Raw genomic sequence first — 25,876 nt, 5'->3', positions numbered from 1 at the left:
TTTAATTTATATGCTTTTGAAAACTGAAAATTCGCGTCGCGTTGCCGCATCGCGTCCGGTCTGTGTCGGCCTTAACTCTGGCCCAGTCGCAGTTTGGAACTTCAACGCCTAATTCATCAACTATTCACACAAAATTTTAGAGCCTGAATTTAATCTAACCTTTATTCTAATTAGCTGAAGGGTTAAATTATTAGGGGTTATTATTAATAATATAAAAATATCGGTTTTGCAAACTCTGTAAGTTATAAAGGGTTAAAGAGGCCGTCGGCGCAAATGCGTACCTTGGTTGCTACCTAACATTATTCTGGTTCTCTATGAATTCAAATCAATTCGATCATTTTTCATTATTAAAGTTTTCGAAACATCGGACAAAATACAGGTATCGATTGCATCTGGCGCCCCCGTCAGCACTTGGGCACAACGTCGCTGACCGCCTCTTTAACCTAGAGAAAAATTAATGTTGATAAATTATTTCTTCTTCGGAATTGCCAGTTACTGTTCAGTTGCTATGACTGCTGTTATTTTCATCATTCAAAATTACCCAACCATGTATCTTGCACGCCTATAGTATACTGCTATACGTTGCATTGTCTCGAAAAAGACTAGATTAGAAGGTAACAAACCATTAACAAAACTCTACACGACAAAGGGAGATACAACTACGCCCGTTAAAAAAGGTACACTCCGACATGTCCAACAAGACTGGATACATGCATGCACCAACCACCATACTGTCTTGATTTGTAGAAAAATGCTTTTCAATAAATTGGGACCATTAGTCATCATTGCTCAAGGCAAACATTCATCGACTCACTTCCACCTAGCTAATTTCTCACAACAAACATTCATCGACTCACTTCCACCTAATCCTAGCAAACCATGTATTCTATTAACGATGGCTGACCCGGCCAAAGTTAACAGGTTTAGCAGAGTTACCCATGCAGTCAACCAATTTTAAACAGTTGGAGAAAACCAAGTTACGTTTTGACCAAAAATGTTGGACGATGTTGGAATGCTTTTAACGGGCTAAAGACGCAAGCTAATATATTAGTGTGCCACTAAACTACAGTAGTTTGTTTGTCATCGTCCAGCGTTTGACGCAATCAAATGTTTCCGATTATATATCCACATCCTCCTCCTGCAAACGTACTGTCACAAAAGAAACTTCACAGATTCGTAGCAGCGCCGTTGTTTGTTGAGAGTCTATTGACCTCGTTGGTAATCGTCATTCGATGACCCAACTTTTTCACACCTAGTTCGCGTAGGTCTTCCTTAGTGAGACCTAGGAGATTCGACCCCCGGATATCGTTCTCTCGGAACAAGTCACCATGTTCCGCCATACCGATAGAGGCCAGCCAATCACAAACGTGCGCACAGGACCAATTCTCGTAAGGCGTTTCCAGGAAAGATGAACTGAAATTATAGGATAGAGAATTTTAAAATCGAGCTAGCACACCCAAAACCTATATACCGAAAAATGAGTCAATTTAGCTAATAATAAGTGTTGCGCAACCAACAGCTAAACTTATTGGTTTAGCAGCTTAATTGAAGCGACCTTTGGGTGGTTTTACAATTTCTGTACTAGCAGTGTATCGAGAGTCAGTTTCAAAAAATGTCAACATGCTGGGAACAAGCGATACAAACACAAGGACATCCAGTTAATAAATAAGTAATACCTATCAGTGGATGCTTCCAACTTCACTGTTTGCAGAGGAGCCTGCTCCTATAAGGAAAATAGAATTGGCAAAGTTATTTCCTTTTTCAGAACGGTCAACTCAGAATTATGACTAGAATTATGACTTGTACTAATATTTTTTGTCGTTTTGACACTAGTTCCGAAGGCGTGCGATTTAGTTGAAGATAACTGCTTAGGGTAATATGAATTGAGCACCCACCGCGAGAAAACATTGAAAAAAGGAAAGCAATCAAATTCAACCGAATTAGGGCTTACAAATAGCTATTTCACAGCTAAATTCACAGCCTTTGTTTGTGTAGAATCTTTGCCCTATATTTTGTCATGTTTAGTGGTCCACGGCGAAAATGAACTTAAGACAATGAATGGACTTATTGCACAATGAAGCAATCGTATAATGGAGTTAAATTACCATTTCATCATCGTCGTGGAGCAAATTACGTCGGCCTAGTGTGTTTAAATTGAAATAGATTGATACGGGCGATTCCCAGCATGACGAATGTCAACTGTCACCAGAAAACAATTGTATAACGACAAAGAATTCTTCGTTGCTAAACAAGCCACTGTCGAAGGCCTCATTTCAAAAACCCATAAGAAGGAAGGGACCTACTAACCTCCTTATTACCAGCATTCGCAGTCGGTGTTTCCACTACATTCTCATTTTGATCCTTTGACTCTGGAAGTGCCAGCACTTCCTCGGTTGGGATGACCTGAGAACTGTCCTCATTCGCCGGACACACGACTTCACTTGACTTACCTGTGTGTTAAAAAAAATTGAAATGCTGACACAAATCTAACGAGACATGTGAATGAAATCGCCATACACATCGTGTGAATTCACTGACAGTCTTACCTATGGCCGAGTCTTCAGAACTGACTTGGCTTTGCGAATTTCCATCCGATGGTTGGCTCAGATTTTTGCCAAGATGGCTTTCTTCTTTGGGAGCTATTGAAAATGATTTTGGCTGCCCTGTTTCGACTTGTTTTGATTGTTCTGAAAGTAACTTCGAGACATCACTAGCCTGGGATTGTGCAATATCTTTTGAGCACTGTTCGTTAGAGTCCATTGATACAATGGATCCGTCCTTCTTTAAATCGATTTCTTGCTTCTCTGACGTAGATGTATCACTTGTGTCTATGACTTGTCCATTTGTACTGTCCGAAAATACAGGAGGGGGAACAACAATCTCCGACGACGGCGGACGATCTAAGCTATTCTCCGTGAACTCATCTGGTGGGGGTAGCGTACCCGAGGCGAACTGTGGGTCTTTGTTGTTGGGAGAATCCTCCTGAGCAGAAGGGGTCACTGGGGCAGGTGGAGAACAGGTATATGTTGCCTCCTCTGACTCATTTTGAGGCAAAGGTTCTGGAATAGATACAGGCGGGTGGACTTGATGTTCCTCGGGAACAGAGGTAACTTTATCCTCAGTCGAGATAGGTGTTGCTGATGAAGACAGAGGTTCGTTCGAAGATGAAACATCCTCCTGAAATGCTACGGGGGGTGGTAAATGGGAGGGTGGGGTACTTTCAACATTAGGTTCTGTAGGCTGTTCGTTATCCTCGATTATAAAAGGAGGTGGGGGCGAAAATGCCGGTGGTGGGGGAGGGTTGAATTCAGATGAGTCTGGTGTGAAACCTGGAGAAGTGGGAGGGGTGAATACTGGGGCCGGCAATGAACTTTCATCAATAAATTCCAATGGTGGTTGGGCTGGAGGCGGGGGCATTTCTGAACCTCCAGGAGAAACTAATTCAAGTGGTTCGGGTTGCTTGGTTATTACTTGGGTCACTGTTTGCGTTTGCTCGGAGCCGTCCGCGTGCTTTTCGGTCACCAACGTAATTTTGTAAACGTACTTCTTTTTCCCAGACGCCGACGACTCGGGGATGATCGGGGAAGTGTCGTCGTTTGTCGTCGTCGTTCCGTCAAATGTCGTAGCAGCTCCGTCCACGGACAGAGGAGAAGTGTTTTCTGACGAGGGATCTTTATCCTTCCACGACGCAGTATCCCAATTCGACCGTTTAACCTCTTCATTTATGACGTCATCCAGCAGCTGGGTGGCCACCATCTCAGGGGACAAAATAGGGGGTGGTAGTGCCGAGGTTTGTGTTGGCGTCATAAGAGGCAAAGATTTCGGTCGAGACGCCGGCCCGACGCTGTCACTTCCAGAATCTGAGGTAATCGATGGGGACTTCTTTTTCGGTTTGGGTAAGGTTTTGGGAGGGGCTTTCCCGTGAGGTAACACTTCCGACGGGGGTGATTTTTCGCGAGGTGGATCAATCGGCGGTTTTACCCTGGAAACTTTACCCGATGGAGGAGCAACCGGAGGTTTGAACTTCGTTGGAAGAATAACCTCGTCACTCAAATGTAGCTTTTTTAATTTTTCTTCAATACTCAAAGTCGGCGGTTCTTCAACAGAAGACCTCGGCTCCTTCGGGGAATTAATATTTAGGTTTTTCACGTTTTCGTAAATGTGGGTGTCTTTTTTAGGCGCAGTAGTCATTTTGGCTGCACGCTTTGCAACCGCCTTGGCAAGCTCGGAATCCAAACCCCCTTTCTCTTCGGGAGGTTCTTCCCCCTCGGGAAATGGTTCACCGCTGGACTTCCTATACTCGAAGGTACGGCGTGGTTTTGTCGGGATTGAAGAGGCAGGGGCGGTGTTACATCGTCGTCTCATCATTTCCTCTTTGATTGATTCCTCCAAAGATTTCGCTTTGGGTGGGTTAGGCGGAGCCTGGGTGGGTGCAGGGGGGAACACTGGTACGGGCACACCTTCGTGACCAGGTGAAAATACGGGCGAAACCATTTCATCGGTACCCGAAGAAAAACCCCTTGATTTTCGTTTTTCCAGCGCCTGCGATAGCTCAGGTGAGACGGCATCTGTGTGGACGAACTGTCTATGAGGCACCACAACTGGTTTAAAAGTAGACAATCGTTTTTGAAGTCCTGGTAGCGTATTCGGCCTATTTTGTTCGCCTTCGATTTGGAGGTTTTCGTTTGGTGCTTGGGCGATGACTTCACCTTCGTCTCCAGGCTCCTCGCTGGGTTCGGGTGGCTCTTGGGAGGCAGTGGCCATGTAATCCTTTTCTTTCTTCTTTCGAAATGAAAACCGTCTCTTCTTATCTCTTTTTGAGTCCGTTCTGGAGACATGCCTCGAGTCATCACTTTGCCTAGGAGTTGGCTGTTCCCGGGGAACAGGGGGAGAAACGGGAGGTGGTTCTGACGGCAAAACCTTCGGCATCCACGATTTTGGACGGTCCCTTGCCGTTCGAGCTGAACCAGTTCTACGGCGGGTAACCGCCGAGTCATCTTGAGTTACATTGCGGCGCGCACTCTCTCTTTGCTTAGAAGGCAGGGTCATAAACCCGGTATTGTCCAAGGAGTCTACCGGGTGGAAGTTCCGCGTAGGTTTTTCGCTTGATGGGCTTGCATGAGGGCTTCCAATGATGGCACCGTATGAGCTTTTTGGTCGCCGTGGTAGGGAACTGTAACCGCTCAGCGTCCACTTCTTGTCGTTCGAGGAAATGCGTTCTCTGGGAACGGATATGACACGATCTTCTTGCACAACGGGTGCCGTCTCATCACCGTCTGAAACGGACAAAAAGGTTGATAAAATTTCGAGTAAAAAAATTCGAGTAAATTGACGATAAATGCGATATTTCGTGCTTTAACAATGTTTAGAAATTAATTTGTTTAAAAATACTAAACGAAAAACGGTTGGGCATCTCTCTTATAAAAAACGACAGTGCAGTCAACATTACAATGAAAAATTTTGCATCGCCTTGTGTGAAAGCAATGAAAGTAATTTCAGCTACAAAAAGTGTTCCTCTTGCATCCTCCAGGACTATCACATCAATCAAATTTGTTGAATGATTACTATTTATATAGTACTTAATGAATATCCACAGAGCCGTAGCTAGGCGGTTAAATTGGGAGGAGGGCATATTCATGAGGGCACATAATGTTTACACACCATAGGAACAATAGCTTTTCAAAGAAATCATTCGGGCATTAGACGAATATATGTATATTAAAGGCTAGTTTCCACTCAGGAAAATTCTCCTTTGGATCGGACAGGACAGGAAGGTTTCCTTTGTATAAACGCCGCCTGAGAACTCACCAACGAAATTTTCCTGTCCGTTCCGATCCAAAGGAGATTTTTCCTGAGTGGAAACTAGCCTTAAGATCAAATTAAGATCAAATTAAGATTCTGGCTACTGCATTGACTATCACTATCGACACTTAACTCATTGTCATTTCATGATGTGTTTTGCATACCTGACAATCTGGGTTTGTTAGTAGTCAACAAGGTCGTAGGCGCCCTCGATGGGATTGGGGGCGCTTTCTTGTTGCTAGGTCCATCGGCATGACTGGTCCCATTAACGATCACTCTGGAATGCCTTTCTTGGTTCGCCGAGGTCGGAATTGCCGTGGGTGGCATCGACGGGGGTAGGATTTCCGAGGGCGGGGGTTGGTTCGGCGGGGGGCTTCCAGAAGGCGCTGGCTTGGCGACACTGTTGCTTCCGGGTTTGACGAAATGTTCGCCATTATCTACGCAGAGCAATTTCATGACGAGCGTTTGCCCGGTTTTTCGTATCAGACTTACAACGTGGCGATGGCTGGCAGTTCTGACGTCGTTTCCGTTGACCTGGGAAATTCGAAAACTTGTTAGTACGACTGCGCTAGCTACCTTCTTAGCTACTTTATTTACACGAAAGCTTCAAGGCACTAAGTAATTTATTTCAAAAATTTCATGTTCAGTACTTCAAAACAATTTTTGTGTACGTATATTTAAAATTGTCGTGCGCAAGTCAGTGCAAAATTTGTAAATAATCTCTTTCCACGCTACTGGAGATCAAAAAAGCCAACCAAATGCTTGAAGAAATTGGTTAATTGGGGCAGTGATCAGATCAGAAGATTGAAGCTTCTCTTTGTTTATCTGAAGAGATTATGCGACGTGCATGAGCCGAAGTGTGAAATCAAAATACGGGACGGGGAGACTTTTGAATGAACTTTGACACTAAGTGAAAAATTGAAAAATGCCGTACTTCTAGGATATAATCGCCTTTCTTGACTCCACGCTTGTCCGCCTCACCCCCCGGTTCGACATCCCCAACATACTGAAGTGCTGGTATCTTCGCAGACGGCTGGAACTCTAGTTTATTCACGGCTGGTACTAAATAAATGGAAATAATTCATTCCGTTTAAAAATGCAACAAAATGCATGGGTTGTGTTAAGCATTAGATAGCTAAATATCGTACTTTTGTTTACATGAAAATTTCTAGAACATGATATAGCAATGTGAATATATAATATTATTGAGAAAGACTTGAGGGAATATCGCCAAGAAAATTTGTATGGCTTTTATAGGCTAGTTAGTTCGTACAGGCGAATTGCGAGCTGCATTTTAGTCCATCGGTCCATCAATCCAGTTAGAAAATCAGATCTGTGTTGAAGACTTACTGTTGGCGCCTCTCATTTGAAATCCGAATCCCGCCTTGACTTTGTGTAAGATGACCTGTCTTGGTTGAGGTGCCATTACAACAGGAGGTATTATAGGCTGGTCCAGACTAGTGTTACTGAAAGCAAGTGCCAGTAGAAAAATGGGTATTTAAACAGTGTTAAAGTATATAATACGGATGTATACGCTCACAGGGAAACACTTTTAGAATTTAAAAACGCCCCGTTAACAAGCCTAAAGGTCGATTGATCATGAAATATAGTGTCTGTTTAGGTTTCATATTTTGCTCTGAATATTTACTTTGTATTTGTGACTATATAACGAATACGACGAATAAAGACATGTAATATCTAATGAGAAACCCGGCCTTAATTTTCCTTACCTTTTGTTGAGAGAACTTCCAATCGAAGAAGGTTTATGCAGAGAACTCTTTGACTTTTGCTTTCCTAAAATGTAGTAAATATTCCTCAAAAAAGGCATCATAATATAGCGCTAAATAAAAGTGAAGTTATAGTGAACAAATTTTTAGCTCTTTTGTACAAAGCGCGATATCTCTATATTATATTCCTTTCTCGACTGAAAAGGTATTGACTTTCGGCGCGTCTAGTATAAAAAAATTCTTCCTAAGTTTCGCAATTTACGACATTTTGCTATTACGAGTTTCCAATTTGGATGGTTTTTAAAGCCACGTGTTAAAATAAACAAGTTTACGAGCTTTTTTAAAAATGTTCTGGAGCCAATAGTACGTTGTGGGCATAACAAAAGAAAACTGAGACAAGCATCCTTGCTGAAAAGTCACGGTCAGAACTACTTTTTTTTTAAAAAAAATAAAATACATGCAAGACTTTAACGTACTTTTCTTTAGATCTTCCACGCATTCTGCTGGAAACCAGCCGGTGTTTCCCGCCACTGATCCTTGCCAATAACCTTTCTCTCCCTTCGTTATCACTGTGAAGCAAATAACAGAACATATATATGCATAGACCAATTGCGAAACTTAGTAACCGCGCCTTCGCATAACATGGAAGCGAGGCTTATTATGCAAAAAACAATATTTGTATTTTTTGCCGTACAAAGCTATCCGCCGAGTTATATCCCGGTTTTCGCCTTTGGTTTACATATTTTTCGATACCTTTAAAGCTCGGTTTCATCGTTGTTATCATAGTTTTAAGGTGAGGGAGTTTTGCCTTTCATTTGAGGCGTTTTTGTGATGTTTTCATTAATTTTTTCGGCTGCTTTCGTCGGGGAAATATGGAAAAGACCGGCACAAACTCAGGTAAAAATTCAGTTTTTCCAAGCTATTTCGTCTCAAGTCTTGAAAATTTATTTCATTTTTCTTCCTCTTATTTGTGCAAAATTTGGCGATATATATTTGGTGCAAAATCTATGTTTTTGTGACAAGGATTATTGAAAAGTCACGGTCGAACCACCACCATGTTTACATTTCTCATTTAAAATTATTTTACACCAATTTTATCGATCGATAAGCTGTAATTTCACAGCAATTTTACAGCTCAGGAAAAATTAGAAGAACTCTGTTGACAGAAACAATCGGAGATAAAATATACAACGGAGTTTTTTGGTTTATTTTCCCTGTGTATATAGACTACAGTACATGTGATGTCATGCCGACTCAAAAGCAAAACAACTCTTCAACTTGGCACACATGCATGACATGGATAGTAAAATACTTATTACCAAGACATAATATCATTCTCTATTTTGAATTACCATTTAATATTTCTTTTCCCACAATATCATACTATAAAGGTAGCCACAATGCGAGCAGCAGCGTTTTTTAAGATATGCCTTTACATGATGGCAAAGCCGAAGGCGAAAAAAATATACAACCCCGAAGTTCGGAAGTGTTTTCCGTTTTATAATGCGATGGTGAACGGAATCCTTCCTTTTAAAGTATTCCTGGTTAACCCTTATTTAAAACATCTATTGCATGGTAGTAGATAGAAAGAATAGTGTTTTGTAGTGACACAAAATATACAGAACGTCAGATGCGTTCGAATTCGACTTTTAAATAAAATTCGGCCTTCATGTCGGTATGCAAGCCATGCATCGTCTGTACTTTTTTAAAACGAAATAAACAAAAACATTTCAGCTAGTTACTTTTTGCCATTTTCACAGTATTACTCTGGTATAAAGATAAAAAATATAGTGATATTTGTGAATAAATTTGAACCATTTCAGTCATTAGGTGTGAAATTATAAAATCTGACTGTCACTTTTCATTTAGTTTTCAACAATTTTTGTCACAAAAACATAGATTTTGCACCAAATATATATCGCCAAATTTTGCACAAATAAAAGGAAGAAAAATGAAATAAATTTTCAAGACTTGAGACGAAATAGTTTGGAAAAAACTGAATTTTTACCTGAGTTTGTGTCGGCCTTTTCCATATTTCCCCGACGAAAGCAGCCGAAAAAATTAATGAAAACATCACAAAAACGCCTCAAATGAAAGGCAAAACTCCCTCACCTTAAAACTATGATAACAACGATGAAACCGAGCTTTAAAGGTATCGAAAAATATGTAAACCAAAGGCGAAAACCGGGATATAACTCGGCGGATAGCTTTGTACGGCAAAAAATACAAATATTGTTTTTTGCATAATAAGCCTCGCTTCCATGTTATGCGAAGGCGCGGTTACTAAGTTTCGCAATTGGTCTATGCAGTTGACGAAATTTGTAAATCTGTTCAGTGACCAGTAGATTGTTGAAATAATAGCGAGTCGGTCTTTACACATACATAATATACAATCATTGCTAAATAGGCTGGAACGAAAGCGATTGCTGGCTCGTGTGAACAAACTCCCTCCCCCCCCCTCCAGTTAATAAATGTTGCTGCGACTGTAACAACGTTCTTATGTCAATGATGGTTAGAAAGGCACGATAGACCAAGAACTAATTGGAATTTAAGGTCAGTTAAGCAAGAAAAAACATGAAACTGTGACTTTTAGTTAACGTCTTTTCGAACAGCGTGTTACACTCTAAATACTGAGAACCTTGAACCTAGAATAAGAGGTACCCTTCCGTACGTGTATACGCTTAAGGTAGTTTTCATTTTTTTTACACTGCAGGTTACGTTTCGTACGCAGCGAGTGTCTCGAAATGACCCCCCCCCTAAAACGTACATATTCTCTTACCTTCAACAAGATCGCCCTCCGCAAGGGACAACTCCCCAGCTTGCGTGGGAGTGAAGTTTGTAACAGCAACATAGGTCTTGCGCGAGATATTCTTACCAGGAGCGGGTCCCATGTTTGCGGCTCCCTTTACCTCTTTGACCCGAGGAATAGTCCCTCTTTCCTCTTTGTTCAGCGAAGACAGGGAGTATGTCCTCCACCGTAGGGTAAGTTCATCGGAGGTGGGTGAAAGAAGAGGAGTGTTCACGCTTGAGCCCCCTTCGTCTCCGGAATCGGTCATATAAGAAGAGTCTGACCCCGACCCACTGAGAGTGCGCCTTCGTCGCGGCTTTTTGGTCGGGGTCTCAACAACCTCGGTCACATTGACCTATAAAAGAAAAATTATTTTTTTAAATGAAGTTCTCCGGCTGGTGTCTGGCGGATAGTGCCATCCAACCTTCTTATACACGGCAAAAAACGCTCAAGTTGTTCCCGGTTGATGAGAACAGCCCTCAACAACGTTGTGCTGCACCCCATGAAAAATTTTGTCAACATTGTTGTTCCACCTTGTTACGCTTAACAATATTGCAAAATGTTGTTGGCAACATTGTTGAGGCCTGCTCTCATATACCGGGAACAACTTGAGCGTTTTTTGCCGTGTAATCGCCCCCATAAGTAAAGATTTACATCTCATCATTTTGTGATTCACATTAACTTGTCTATCGACAAACATATTCCTATTTACATAAGTTACCTGAGGTATTATCTCGCGAGGTGAAAGATCAAGTGACATGGGTTCCGACGTTTCCGAGTGGATAGAAGGGGTTGATGACGTTGTACTCAGAGACTCGGAACAGAATATGAAGGTATCGGTGGAATCTCGATGAAACACGGAATTGGCCGTAGGTCGGCTCTTTGATTGTGTACGCCGCCGAGTACTGTACGTTGGCTTGTCGATGTATGGAACTAGAGATACAAATGAAACATATGTTCAACAAAGTGGTGCCTAATTGCACTTGACTAATAAGTATAGCTTGATTCTCATCTTCCTTCGACAAAGGCGGAACTAAATAACATGAAGATTACACAGGATAATCATAGAAAAGGTTAAACTCCTTACGACAACACGTACCTACATCCTTCTCGTTATAATTTCTAATAAACGCAGACAAACTTGCATTCGTTGCAACCACTGCGACCTATAAAACAATTGGAATGGTAGTAATGGATATGATGGAGGTGTATAGGTCAAGAGTCCCGATGTTGAAGGATGTATTCTTTACAGATAAGTCGATAAAGGTTTGTCATTCAAAAACCATTCAAATCATAAACATAGAACAGAAACAGCAAAGTATAGCTAAATGATGGACAATTTCTCGATTCCAGTCAGACTATGGGAATCTTTATCCCCAAAATGCTTCACGAAAATTGTCTATTTCATTTGGGGTTCGGAACAGGTTGTTTCACATCAATGTTATAAGGTTTAGGATTACCAAATGATAACCTTTATTGAATTTGTTCGGGCTTGTTGACTGATCCTTTTCAAGAGCTCAATATGTTTTTCAGAATAAATACGACAACACATTCTAGCCTGTGAATCATAAGATTGGAGTCTGTTCATATCCCTATTTAGATACACATAAAAATTATCTAATTATTATTTATTAAAGAAATTTTTCAATTTGTGCGTCCAAAACCATCGTAAAACAATTTACATTCATCACTTCGACCCTCGAAAATATTAAACGCTGCTGATCGTAGAGCAACATGCCATAGCGAAATTAGAAAAGTAGATTCATGCCAAAGCCAATCCCGTGGTTTATAGCTAGTGAACCTTAGAACCCCAGAGTAAAGCACCAAAACGTAGTGTTTGACTGAAAGATTTTTTGCTAAAACTCTAATTGAATTGCATTTTTTATTTACAACAATAAGTTCGTGAATAATCGCATCACCCCATATTTAAAATGACCAACCACGTGACTCCAAATTTTTTGGAGTATTCGGGTACGAGGTTGATCGAGTTATGTGGGCAGCCTTTTCCAATTTTTTCCCCTCCCCCCTACGAGAAGGCCCCACGTAGGAGGTTGTATAATGACCTGATGTTCTTACCATTTCAGCAGTCTGGTTTGCAAAATTCACAATGTCCCGTCTTGCTCCGCGGTAAAGAAGTAACTTAGCACACTCTTCCTGAAATGAGCGGGTAAAGCATACAACATCATTAGTCATTCAACACCATTCCTCCCTTCCCATTCCATCCTTTCATCTATTTCTCTCGCCTGTCTGCCCGATTTCTTCCTTCAAACTCTTCCACCTTTTCTGCTAGTCTTCCTTATGTACATATCCATAATACTGCTTGCATATATGTACCAAGAGTCCTTGTTTCAACGGTCTTTTACCTGATTATACAATGAACATATGTGCAATGGAGTATTGCCTGATCCATTCTGTGCATTGAGATCAGCGCCGTAGTAGATCAATTGCTCTAAATGTCGCACGAAACCATAGCGACAAACCTAAGAAAAAAAAACGTATCGCTGTCATTGGGCAAGGTACAGTGTAAAGCGAAGAGAGAGAGCAATTGTTCCATGAAAATGAAAGGCTCTAATCTAGAATCAAGTTTTTAATATAAGCATTCATTGGCTTTAAGTATTAGTAGTATAATTTGTTTTTTAATTTTACCTGGTTGGAATTAAATCCTCGTCATAATTATGGCGATAACATTAGATGGAGACGTTATGCGCTTAAAAACATACGTGTTGATCTATACCTGGTGGATTTCTTGCCATCCTTGTGAATCAACTATACCAAAATCAGCCTGATCACCAAGCAATAGTTCAGCCACATTTGGATTCTTGCCACTCAGACATGCGTGGTATAATGGTGTTAGGCCCTTCAAAAAAGTAACATAGAAAAGCAGTTTATTGGCTGTTTATTTACCATCTTATACACTGCGATTAACCAATAAGCATTAAATCGTCGAAAGATATTTGTGCATTTGAATTGCATGGTGGATAAAACTCGTTATCAAATTCAAACCCAAATCGCCCTCAATTTGAAGACACGTTAAGTTCTTTGTTGTAACGTTATTCTTCACCGATTCACATAGATTTTTACACAACGCGACGATAATATAAACACAAAAGTATAACTGCATAATTTTGACAGAACGGCAGCCACAGCGTCCTGACTTGACTCAGAGGTTAAAGGGAAGGTACGTAAGTAACTTTTACAACTCTTTACGTAGTCTTACCTTAAGATCTCTGTAATTTGGCGAGGCACCCAGATCCAAAAATGCCTAAAACGACAATAAAACATTAACTCAAACATTAATTAGAAGAACTATACTGCACAATATTCTATATTCAGTTCCACATAACTGTTGTAACAGAGGTCCATCTAACAATGTAAAGTTGCTAACTAACCTTAATATTATGCGAGTTTCCCGCGACGGCAGCTTTGTGTACAGCGGTGAGTCCATCACGATTTTTGAAATCAAAATATGCTCCGCCATTAATGAGAAACATGATCACTTCGTTTGCATTGTTCTTTACGGCAGCTGTGGTAAGAGGCGTCTCTATATTGGTGAGAAATCATTACGTCAGTTGGACACCGTTTGGCTGCACGATTGCAGACAATTATGGTCCTTGAAGCTCACCTCCAGTTTTCGTATCCAAGAAATTTGGATCCAGCCCTTTTTCAAGGAATTGGTTCACCTGACCAGCATTGTTCTGTTCGATCAGTTCCATGAGTTTCTTTAGATTCGTCTGGAAATGAAATGTATACGTTTGGAGACATTTTTACAGAATGTACATGCAGAACACCTGTTTCAGGAGATCTATGTATAACAACATATTGTTCACCGAAATTTTAATCAGTTTCAGTAATTTCTAATTATTTTCCGAATTTAGGGCAAAGGAAAAAGAACATGTGACAAAAACTACAAACAATATTGCGGGACCCATCTTACTATAAATTGTATTAATGATTTTATTGACTGTTTGATGTCCAGCGCAAAGGTTCAGTTTTAATGCTTCACAAGATATACAGCCACAGCCAAACTAATTTTTACTTTACCGTGATTTGCCTTTGTGAGGCAAAAGTTACGGTACGCACAGGTCAGATCAAAACGACGATGTTTAAAACTAGACGAGGTTTAAATAAAAAACATTCCCGTGGCCTGGCCGTGGTTCTCACTAAAAAAGGTCTCAGTTTAGCAGAGGGCAAAAAGCTATGAGCTATATAGAAGCTAAAATCAAAGCTTCAGATATGAACCGTGAAACATATTGGAAAAATCACGGTTTTGATTAGGCCTATATATTGTTTTTTTCAACAAATATCTTAATCTAATTTAATCCTATGTTTCAACTTTCAATGCCAGTCACGCCAAAAAATGAACAATCGTTTACGGAAAGCACCTGCATGAGCAAACATTGAAAACGTTGCATGGTATGTTAAAGAAGGTGTTGGAATACTCGGGCAATAATATCACATTACAAAAATCGATACCTTCGTGTGAATCTTTGTAAGTTTATTCTCGTCGAAATTGATCGATCTGTAGATCCGCCTTTTCAACATGAACTAGAATGCAAAACATCATGAAATGAACGTTTAGAAGAAATTGTGATGGCAATACGAAGTAATACTGATAAATTTCGGTGGTGGCTGAGTCCGAATAACGGAAAACAATGTTGTGAAATCCTGAGATATTCAATATAAAATATTTACTACGAACACACGAGTTCATGCAGGTGATTTTAACACTAGGACCCGACAGGCGTGAAACTGGTTCCCGCAGGCTGTCGAAAGGTCATGCAAGTAACTAGGCAGTAACTCCCTTTATCATCGAGATTACAATAAAGCCACGCATAAAAGAACCAGCGGAGTGAGGATATGTCCACGCGGACATCGTTTTTTAAACGTTTTTTTTAGAGGGATAGATAGACTGCGTGATCCATGCAAGCACGATTAAGGGATTTTTCGAGATTTTCAGAAAACGTGAAAAACGCTAATTAGCTTTCTGTACGGGAAACCGTTCCATAATTGTTGTTTTATGAAATCACTACGCTGAAATAACGGTTTAATTAACGTTCATAAAACCCCACGCGAAATGTGTGTATGCATGATTGTGTCATCCTGCACGGAAAATGCTAATCAGATTGCACGTTTCACTATAGTCAACATCAGGAAATGCATTACTTCGTTTCCTTTATCGTTTTGATGTTTAATAAAAAAAGTTAAAAAATATTGAACTTTTTAATTATACGAATAGCTCCAACGCGTACAGGAAGGTCCGCTAGAACACAAACACTAAAAAAGATTACCGTGCATGAGCACGTAGCCTATAAGAACTGAAAAACAGTGTCAATGATTGCATTCATGCATGAACTATAGCGATCTGAATTTATCCTATTTTATAGTGGACAGTACCACCGAAGCTATATATTAGCTCGACTTCTCACCTCTAGAATCTGATCACTTTCAGGAATGGAATATTCCAATAGCGGTCTCCCTTCGTCCATAAATTTTCCGGCCTTCCCCTGGTGCGGAGGCACGAAGAACCCATAGTTTTGTATGTCTTTTAACTCCTAAAATGCAATTGGTATAAAATGTATAACATCAATATTAACTTTTTTGGAACATTCTTTTTATAGGTTGGACTTTACATGAGGCTATATAGTTACCGTAGCTATAATAAGTGGTTTGTCTGAGTCAACTATCGGTCCTCCGGCAGGAATCGAACCTACGCTTTTGCGATGCCGGTGCAATGCTTTTGCCACTGAGCTACAGAGGTAGCTGACAAGAGCAACCGTGGGTAATGTGTATATGATGGTAACGCCGGGAATAGGTGCATGTGGGTAAATCAATTATGATTTTTGGCACTTCACTTCATGCAGGTAAATTTTAGAGGTTCAAGGCGTCTAAAATCGAGTGGAACTTGAATATACTTGAAAAAAGCATAAAATTAAACCGACTGGTTCAATTATTTTATTGATTAAAACACCTATAAAGACTTGGTTAAAGCAGCCAATTGTTTGGTTGTTTTTACCAAAAAGAATAAATAAAATCAGGATCCCGAGACATAACCAGAAATTCAAAACATTAATTACCATAAAAGTTCATAATGCCAGGATTTCGCAGTCAAAGATGGCTGCCTTGTTATAATAGAATTATTTATAAGGCACGAAACAAAATTTGAAATTAAAGCAACTTCTATCCTACATATTGCAGTTGCGGGCTTCCATTTAGGACGGGCAGAAACTCAGTACTTTTATGAGAATTTTTTCATATTTTTATTTTTAACAGGTTCCCCAGTAATGTCATTTCAGCAACTTGCTAACCATTATATTTCAAGGAGCTGACGCGTTGCTGAAATGACATTAGCTACTGGGGAACCTGTTAAAGGTAAAATAGAAATATGAAAAAATTGTCATAAAAGTATCCTGAGTTTCAGCTCGTCTTAAATGGAGCTCCGCAACTGCAGTATGTAAGATAGAAGTTGCTTTAATTTCAAAATTTGTCTCGTGCCTTATATAATTCTATAATAACCGGGCAGCCATCTTTGATTGCGAAATCCTGGCATTATGAACTTTTATGTCAATTTATGTCCTAAATTTCTGGTTATTATCCAACTTTTTTTCCAAATCTGGTGGAGTGAGCGCGACACAACCATATAGGATGAGAACAAGCTCAAGACACAACAGAACAAAGGCGAGAATGTATTGAAAGAAAATTCATTTCACTATTTCAGTTAAACAGTTTTTAACTACTGGGGAAGTAATACTTTAGGGAGTCACTTAGCAACGTCCTCGCAAGTCGCAGACTAAAGGGCTCGAACGATAACAGCAATTGTTATGCATATACATACAGCTAGCGTTTGCACTAACATTAATTATTCAACTTATTTAAACACAAACTTTCTTCAAGCCTGGTTTTCATCACTCGCAGACACACAGTCGACAATGCTCTGCGATCCATTGTTGGCGACGAATCAAGAAGAACTTTTTTTTCGACAGACATAGTACCAATACAAGAACCACTGACAATAGAGATCGCCGAATGTCTGGGAGTGACAAAAACCAGGCTTTAGAAATTTATAGGTAAATAATTCACTTTGACAACGACTAAAAACAGATGAAAGTTTATGATAAAGTGAACTTCAAAATGTCGTTACAATTCAATGAATTTTTTAAGCCTCTTTTGCCGGGTTGTTTGTTATCAATGTAAAATATTAATCGTGAATCGCTAAGCCGGGCATGGTCACGTGTAAAAATTTTTTTGCCCGCCCGTAAAAACAACAATGGCGTCGATGTCTTTTCGCGCTATAATTTTGCGTATTCATTTGAGAGAAAAATGCACACGTAAGGAACAGGACTTGCTGAAGAAACGTCGTACAGGTTCTGCAATTATTGAAATCATAACTGAATAGAAATTACTGCGAGAATATAATCGATATTGTTAATTGTCGCCATTTGTCGGAATTACCACGTTTAATATATTGTATATTGTGTATTCCTCTTTGCTTTATAACAAAACACTTGTGTATATTTACCCCTCAGGAAACAGTAAGTTATGTTTTTCTTCAAATCTCGACGTTTCCCTCGTGAAATTTTCAGAAAGACACGACTCTCTCGAGGAAATACATGAAGTATACTATTGAATTAATTAAACTGTATAGCCGTGCGCAATGAATCATGGTTAAAACAAGTTAAACTGGTTTAACGCGTTGGACGAAACAGAAGATTGATGCGCTGCAGAGCCTTATTTCCTTCCTTTCCACACACGAAAATAAGGCTTCACCCGAAAGGTGCATGATTATATTACAAGCTATGAAATCAAGGGCCAGGCACTGAACGGTATAGATTGCTACCACATATTCCATTCGTTTCTCACCTTTCCTATTTCGTGTATAACTTGCTCTTTGGCGGCCCAAACTTTATCTTCATGATTAAAAGTAAACCGTTTCTAAATTAAACGCAAGGAAAAGAGCGTCACTGATTCAGTACGATGTGAAATGAATCGGCAGAATCGCACAGTTGCAAAATCTACTTTTTAACATTCTTTCTTATATGATCAAGCCATCTTATGTAAACAACGTTCGTCTTGTCACGGAGCTACAGCAAGTCCCATACATGCAGATGTGACATTTCGGGAATTCTTTCAGGTTGGGCCTTACAAAGGACCCCATGCATGTCCTGGTAATCATACCCTTTCAACTCTTTCAAATTGTATTAAATGATCTGTGCGCGTGCGGTGGTGATGTTATCTAAAAACATGCATTGGGTTGAATTATATAGCTTTTCAAAGAGCCGTCAAAGGGTGGCTTCTTCCCTGCATTTTATCCTTGGCTGACCCTGCATTTAAATCTTGCATTTAATCCTACTTGGCTGAAAAATTTTGGTGGATAAACAGGATTGCGATCGTCGTTTTCCAATGCATCTTTAGTTTTGGAGTGAAGATATACACCTATATATAGGAGGTATTCTCATCCAGGGAGGCATGATACAGTGTTTATATGACAATTTCGCGTCTCGAAATATGCTTTATCTGGGTTAATCGGTGAGATATATAGCACTTGATGGAGTTCATAATCACAAACCAGATCTTGGCAAGTCTCACTGCATGCGTCATGCAAGTGTCATGCATCACGCATAAACATACCAGAACTGAAATCTACATTCTTATCCCGACACATTGTACGATTATTATACGACAAAATCCACTCTAGATCTTACCTCATAAATTCCTTTGTCAGGTATATTGATTTTCAACACTATTGGCGAATTCGAATGGTCTATATTGTTGATCATATTTTCGAATGTTTACGATATATCAAGGAGTTGTTTTGTTAAAAAATCCAAGTGCTGTGCTTCTCCAATGTTCCAATGTATTTCGTAATTCACAAAACTTTTCATGCTCCGTGTTCTTTCTGCCTTGCACAACTCTGCAGAGACACGAAGAAAAACAAACAAATTCAACTACACAGTACATACACATGCATTCAGATCTTGTAAGACTTTCAACAGAATACAAATATAAGTGCATTTGAGAGAACAAGTTTTGACCGTCCAATATTCACACAAGCATTGACAGATCCGAGGGAAATGTGCACTCGATTAACTCCATAGCCAATTTGGGTTACAAGTTAATACATGTTACACAAGGCTGAAACGTTTTAATGGCAATTCATGAATATGCATTCCTTTCATTACATGTTTCATTTCAGTATTGCGATGTCGAACACTATTAGAATATGTATTGCATGCGTCTGTGCATCTTCCATAGTTGAATCCTGTGTCTTGTGCATGCATGCATGGTATAGGGATTTCAGGCAGTTAAGAAGATGCATGTCCAAAACCTACATCGTTGTATCTTTTTACTGTCGGATGAAAATATACTGGAAAAACTATTTTGCTAGGAAGAAAAAAACCCTTAGACCGCCTACGCATTTTGATCTTGGCAAGAATGTATCTTGAAAACAATATACACTCTTTTACTTTATCGGTGAATCAGTGAATGTGTTTGTATATAAAATACGATTTGAATAATTTTCCCAACAATTTACGTATATGAGCATGCATATCGCTGGAATCGAGACACCTATTTTTGAAAAGTATGAATAAACACATCGAAACAGCGCTGTACAAGAGCAAACATGCCCAAGGGATGTTTTTAATTCGATAATAAATCCTTCAAGATATTTGATACCGCTAAGAAAAATACGTCGCATTGCAATGTAAACAAATCGCGCAAAATTGAAGAGAAAATGTGCAAAAAATGTTAATGAGCCGTAGTCACCATATAATGATTTTTCAAGTTAATAAAAATGCTCTGACAGAAAACCTCATCACATGAACAAATATTTTGAACGATTACATATTACGAATCGTGTGTTATACTAACCCCATGATATCGGCCTACGACGATGCGAAATTACTGCTGTATGTGTGGAACGACAAGCCAAAATTGCGGATAACAAATATTCCAATTAGGCTATTCGTTTTGCTATTCAATCTATACGCTTTGTTATATTTAAAGAACTCACGAAATCATGGGGTGAGATCGTATTTCGTTTTTATATTTTTACCATGCATCATTCTGAGATATTTAGACTACGGCGTATGTAAATACAATTCAAATTACAATATTAAAATTGTTGTACCTTTTTATGGACAAAACAACAGGACTTGCGCAATTTCAATATTTACGAGATTACATGAACTTCAAATTGCCATTACCTACACTTGCGATTTATTTTCTTCTTTTGACAGATGTGAACGAGTGAATTAGTTACGGATGTTCACAACATTCATCAGAACGTTCATTAGAACACTATTGCATCATGCATCGGAACATTCGTAATTTATCAGTGAAACGAGCCATTAGCAAAGCTCCATATAGATTTAAACGAAACTGCGTGTTTACAGTTTCTTTCACATATTTCACTTCATAAGACAAACGCCTTTGGGCAATATAGGCGGAGCTGCCCAACGCTGGTGTAGTACAATTATCCCTCCACTCTCTGGACAGCACGTATGAAAAAGGTTTTAAATGAAATATCGTTTTGCACATGCACGGTAATCTGACAATGGAGCGGCAAAATACAATTAACAAAAAAAGGCTTCAACACTTTTACACTGGACTGGCTCGAAGCGCAATGCAAATATAATCCACTCGGACCGAGGTATTGTACAAAAACAATGCATGATGCAATCAATATAAAAACTGGATTTAAATCAAATACTTAAATTTTGAGGTCACTGGTCGCCATATTGGATTTGTACTCCAGATTCAGACCTCTGATTGGCTAGATCTATATATAAGCTCCTTGGTGACAGATCTATATATATCACGCGCTGACCCACTGACCCACGCGTGCTCCCCCGCGAGAGCTTCTCCACCACTCAGTGTTCTCCACTGACCCACGCGTGTTCCCCCGCCGCGCCGGGGAGGAGGCTGTATATGTACGCCCTTTTACACGACCCAATTCCGGCAAAGTTTTCTTTGATATAAAAATTTAACATTCAATTTTTTGTGTAAATGCATTTGGTTTGAAAAATCCCCATATACCCGGGCAAAATAGACTATAACAGGTATTTTAGAATAATAAAAATAAATTGAACAGCAACCGCAGTGGCGTAGCCAGCACATTGAGCCAGTGGCACCGATGATGGACATTTTGCATAATAGACAACTTATGATGTAGGTAAATGAAGAAATAAATCACCACAGCTAAAAAGAGCATACCAAGTTTGGCTGCAAAATGTCAAGTAGTACGGAAAATATAGCCGAGCGAAGTTGGCAAATTCGTATACATTTTACTAGTGTGTAACCATAGACAATCCAAAACACAGTCTTTTGGATTGTCTATGGTGTAACTAAGTTAGTCAAAAGCTTCCAGTCGTAGTAAAAAAAGTATACCAAATTGCATGGCTATATTTTCTGCACTTTACGTTATTTTGCAGCCAAACTTGGCAATTTTACTAAGTTTAGTATGCTCTTTTCGGAAATTCACCTTTTTGTCGCCTAAATCTAAAGTTGGTCAATTATGCAAATGTCCATTGGAAGGGGGCATGAAGTCGACTGCCTTTATAGTCTGTTGGGATGAATATATTCATGCATATTCTCCCCTGTTGTGACGTAATTATCGAAAAGGTCTATTGATATTTCGCAGACCGAAAAAACCAAAGACGCAAAAAAGATTCGCTTGCGACGTTTTTGGCCGGCGGCAAGAGATAATGATCGCTATTAAAACGGCTGGCATTTTTGATATTCATGCAGTTCAAGATGAAGAGCAGAAAGTCGAAATTTTGCGCACGCATCTCTTTTTGTCGGAAGACCCTCTTGTACGACAAACATCGATTGCACACACTGAATATTCACTCTCAACTGCCGGAACTCTACTTACGGTAAAATCATTTAGCATTCAATAGAAATACATTATTAGCTTAACGCACGCATTGCTGCACACATGCATGCAAGCACGCACGTCACGCATGGAAAGATTGCGAGTTTACATGACGAAAAAGGGTACAGTCTACCAGGTAAGGGTCAACAAGAAATACCCTTGGTCTTCCTGCTAAGTGCTAAGCCATTGAACTAACTGTCAATCTCTTCAAACCAACAAATATAGTATAATAATAATACGGTGTCATGAGCAGCAACTTCGAATAGTTAATGTCAAAAGGCAGAACAACTTTTAGTGACATTTGGGAACATTGCCAGGTTGTCAGTTAGACTAATTATTCAGAGCAGATGGTCAAGTCAAGTCTAGCACCAAAACTGCAGCATTCAAAGATCAGAGTAAAAAATATTGTGACTAGCATACTTTAAAGACTCTTTGTCAGATTCACAAGAAAAAATCTGGCACAGTATTGTCTGGAGGATTTGTAAAGATAAGGTTCCAGTGGTCCAAGAGGCTGATAGATCAATTAATAAAACTTGATCAATATTCAATAATCTGAATGTGAAAGTACCTTGCTTAGTTAAATAAATATACATAAAAATATACAAATCAGAATACAATTTTGTTATACTTTGAAGCATTTTAATGTAGGGTGGTAAATGTTTTTGTAGAGCTATTTAACTGTTTAATCATTAGCACTTCAGTGTGATTCATGAAAGCTGTGACTGGCAATAATAAAATATTCATGTTCAAATATGCAAATGTTCAACATTGATCTAAATAAATTGCTAACATTCACTTCATGGCTGGCTTATTTATACTTAAGCATAAATTACACCATCTTTCTTTCTTAAGTGCATCTTTCTTATTTATAAGGTGAACACGAAAGTGTGATGGTTGGATATCTTAAAAATATGCATGTTAACATAGTTCATTTTTAGCCACATGTATAACATAGCTGCATTAAATTCACATTTTGCAGTGGCATCTGCATATGAAAAGAACTATGTATTGGGGAAAGTGTAACCATTATAAAATATATATACCGGGTACTAAAGAAATACAGCAGATATTAGTCCTGTTTCAGATTCAATGCTGTATAATCCAACTTTTAATAAGGGGATTTGTTACACTTCAGATTTACCAAGGTTTACTGTCAAATTAATTGGAATGGATGAAAATAAAATCAAAGTATATTGTAATATTGATAAAATGTCAAATTATTCTCTCTGTTTACACTTAGAAGTATCACAATGTTAGGAAACACCTCAATAAGCAGTTTCTGTGTTCAGATTGTGTCATATTACAAGTTGGCATGTGTATGATACTATGTCTAAATCTTTCTTAGCAACACCTGACATTTACATAACAGAAAAATACACCAACATCCTTGTTCTAAATTGTGCCACGAAGTAGACCGAGTATATTGCTCCTAATCTAACTTTATAAATATTCAGATAAGTACTTTATTAGCGCAGCAAAACAGGATTCAATAGCACCATGCCGAGAAATAACCACTGCGGGGCAAAGCGACAAAGCTTCAGGGCCGGAAAAATTCACTATTCGAAATGACACGGAAATCTCCCAGAAAAAGTTGCAGCATACTGAGAACAATTGACACTAGAGAGCACGGTATTTTAGGAAAAGCTATGACGGTGAATTTTGCCTTTGAGCTCGCAGGAAAGACCAGACAAACTTAATTAAGAAACAATAACAGAAGGAGATCAGAATTGTATTTAAGCTAAGACGCGCGTGTTACATAAAGACTCGAAACAATTTAGAACCTTTCCATGGCCCATATATATAAACACACTGGAATAAAATTGGTGCAATATAGAAACGAAATATTGGCCTTGAACAACATAAACGTTAAGGTTTATTCGGACGCCAAATTTCACGATCTACAACCAAACGTGAAACTACAGGCGCTATTTATAGCAATGAACACGCTTTTAGGAGTTCAAAAAAGAAAACCTTCTCCTTGAGGGGTGAATGATCGTTGCTAGAAGGCACCGTACAAGCGCGCCAAAGCAACCAGACAAGAAAGGATATCTAATTCCGCTTCGAAATAAGGTCAAAATTTTGCCAGTATTTGAAATCCACTCAACATGCGTGTTCTTCTTTTAATATTGAAATTGCAACATATATTGTGACAAAGAACGACAGTTGGAATGTTCGATTTCTCACATTCTATTTCCAAATGACTTCTTCCATGTGTGTTTACATGTTCTCATTTGCATAACTCGAGACATTTTAAATTGTCTCATTCGACATAAACAAGGCTTTTTGTCCGCGAGTATTGTGGCATGAAAGGCAACTGATAAAACTCTAATTGCTTCGAAATTAGTCCCAAAAATCTCTACAAACAATCACAGTTTGTACAATCCCAATTTTACCAGTATGTTTGGATAAAAATTACGCCGACAAGAATTATAAATTCGAAGTTGTTAGAAGCATTAAACAACTGTATAATATCTGAATAGTTGTATTATTTGTCTTAATTATGCGGCAGAAACTGCTAGACAATTTAATGTATGGCAATAAAGTGAAATCCTATTTTCGCCTACGTGAAAGTTTATAATATGTACACATTTATAAACATTAAAACGAACGCTTGCACTTTGCCTGAAGTCCGATTTGAATGTTTTAATCAAATATTTATTCAAGGATGAATACCCAAACACCTTAAACATTACACCTTGAACCTAAATAAGCGAATCCACGGAACTTCGAATTTGTCTTCTATAAGCGCTGTTTCACAACGTTGTAGAGCAAAATACATCGCACAGTGCGTTTCAGTACACTAAAACTAAAATACACGACGTATATCCTACCTGTTTATGAACAAAGCTTGTTTCAATCAGTTTACCAGTGCATTTCGCCTCACAAACACGTTAAAATCAAAAGCGAAAACCCCGAGGCAGTCCTTCGGCAATAGTATAACAAATCCGTAGCCGCTTAATGCCTAAAAACCGATATATACACCATGAAACACGGTACTCTTCGAAACTTAGCCATGTTGCACGCACTGAATCCAGACTTTTCGAGTAATTTGAGATAACCGACACGTGATACGAGATTTCTTGAGTGATCTCGAAATTTCCTCGCGTGTGTCGAAACAACTCGAGGATACTGTGACACAAAGTGTGACGTCAAGAATCACCGACGAGGCTTCCACATTCTGGAAATGCTCAAATTTTGAAATCTCCAAAACAGTGTGATTTTTAGCAAATGTAGTTACAGGTAAGAAAATAAGCAATTACGAATAACAACCTATTTTCATTCTCATTTTCAATTTGCTTTTGAAATTTTATACTAATTCGAAATTGGATATTGGTACCTACATATCTGTTCTGATTGTCTGGTCCAGATTACGGCCAATCAAAACGACCGTGGTTGTTTAAATTAACGGAACAAACTAATTTCAGAACTTTGCAAATAATTAAAAATTCTGAAACTAAAAACAAGTAATTTCTCGAAATGAAATTGAAAAAATAGCAGGATTCGTCAGGCTCAGAATATACAAGAGGTAAATAAATGCTTTGGGATTTGAATGTCGATTGGACTTCGGTAATTGAAACACTGTTTCGATTACAAATTCTTGGCCGCTTACATCGTCTGAAACAGCGTTACTGGTTATATCCGAGATTCCGAGAACGAACTTTTTCATCTTAGGCATGGTTGCGATTT

At 39.0% G+C, this 25,876-nt stretch overlaps 1 protein-coding gene across 1 annotated transcript; it reads right to left on the bottom strand.

Moving 5' to 3' along the window:
- On the bottom strand, window positions 1–25,255 carry LOC114520985 (SH3 and multiple ankyrin repeat domains protein 3-like). Its single transcript, XM_028541364.1, has 23 exons — window positions 25,021–25,255; window positions 19,017–19,225; window positions 18,175–18,246; window positions 15,744–15,869; window positions 14,791–14,862; window positions 13,940–14,048; window positions 13,707–13,858; window positions 13,535–13,579; window positions 13,052–13,174; window positions 12,681–12,797; window positions 12,394–12,471; window positions 11,417–11,483; window positions 11,039–11,250; window positions 10,309–10,672; window positions 8,006–8,098; window positions 7,533–7,596; window positions 7,153–7,268; window positions 6,737–6,864; window positions 5,967–6,336; window positions 2,547–5,276; window positions 2,308–2,450; window positions 1,677–1,723; window positions 1–1,413 (listed from the first exon to the last, which is right to left on the bottom strand). Exons 2-23 carry the CDS (start codon window positions 19,089–19,091, stop codon window positions 1,167–1,169), a joined length of 5,550 nt encoding a protein of 1,849 aa, XP_028397165.1. The 5' UTR covers window positions 19,092–19,225; window positions 25,021–25,255; the 3' UTR covers window positions 1–1,166.
- Window positions 25,256–25,876: the final 621 nt, after the last annotated feature.

This window comes from Dendronephthya gigantea, unplaced genomic scaffold (assembly GCF_004324835.1).
Source record: "Dendronephthya gigantea isolate DGI-Jeju-01 unplaced genomic scaffold, DenGig_1.0 000018F, whole genome shotgun sequence".
Lineage (NCBI taxonomy): Eukaryota > Metazoa > Cnidaria > Anthozoa > Malacalcyonacea > Nephtheidae > Dendronephthya > Dendronephthya gigantea.
Note: the sequence above shows the minus strand (reverse complement) of the source record. Positions and strands in the feature narration are given on the sequence as shown.

What these genes read in the sequence shown, in the direction of transcription:
- LOC114520985 (XM_028541364.1), bottom strand. Translation starts at nt 19,091, where the DNA reads ATGATCAACAATATAGACCATTCGAATTCGCCAATAGTGTTGAAAATC. An exon ending in CTTGGATACGAAAACTGGAG is followed by an intron (nt 13,859 to 13,939) that starts GTGAGCTTCAAG and finishes TCACCAATATAG; the next exon opens with AGACGCCTCTTACCACAGCT. An exon ending in CGTGGAAGATCTAAAGAAAA is followed by an intron (nt 7,597 to 8,005) that starts GTACGTTAAAGT and finishes ACTACATTTTAG; the next exon opens with GAAAGCAAAAGTCAAAGAGT.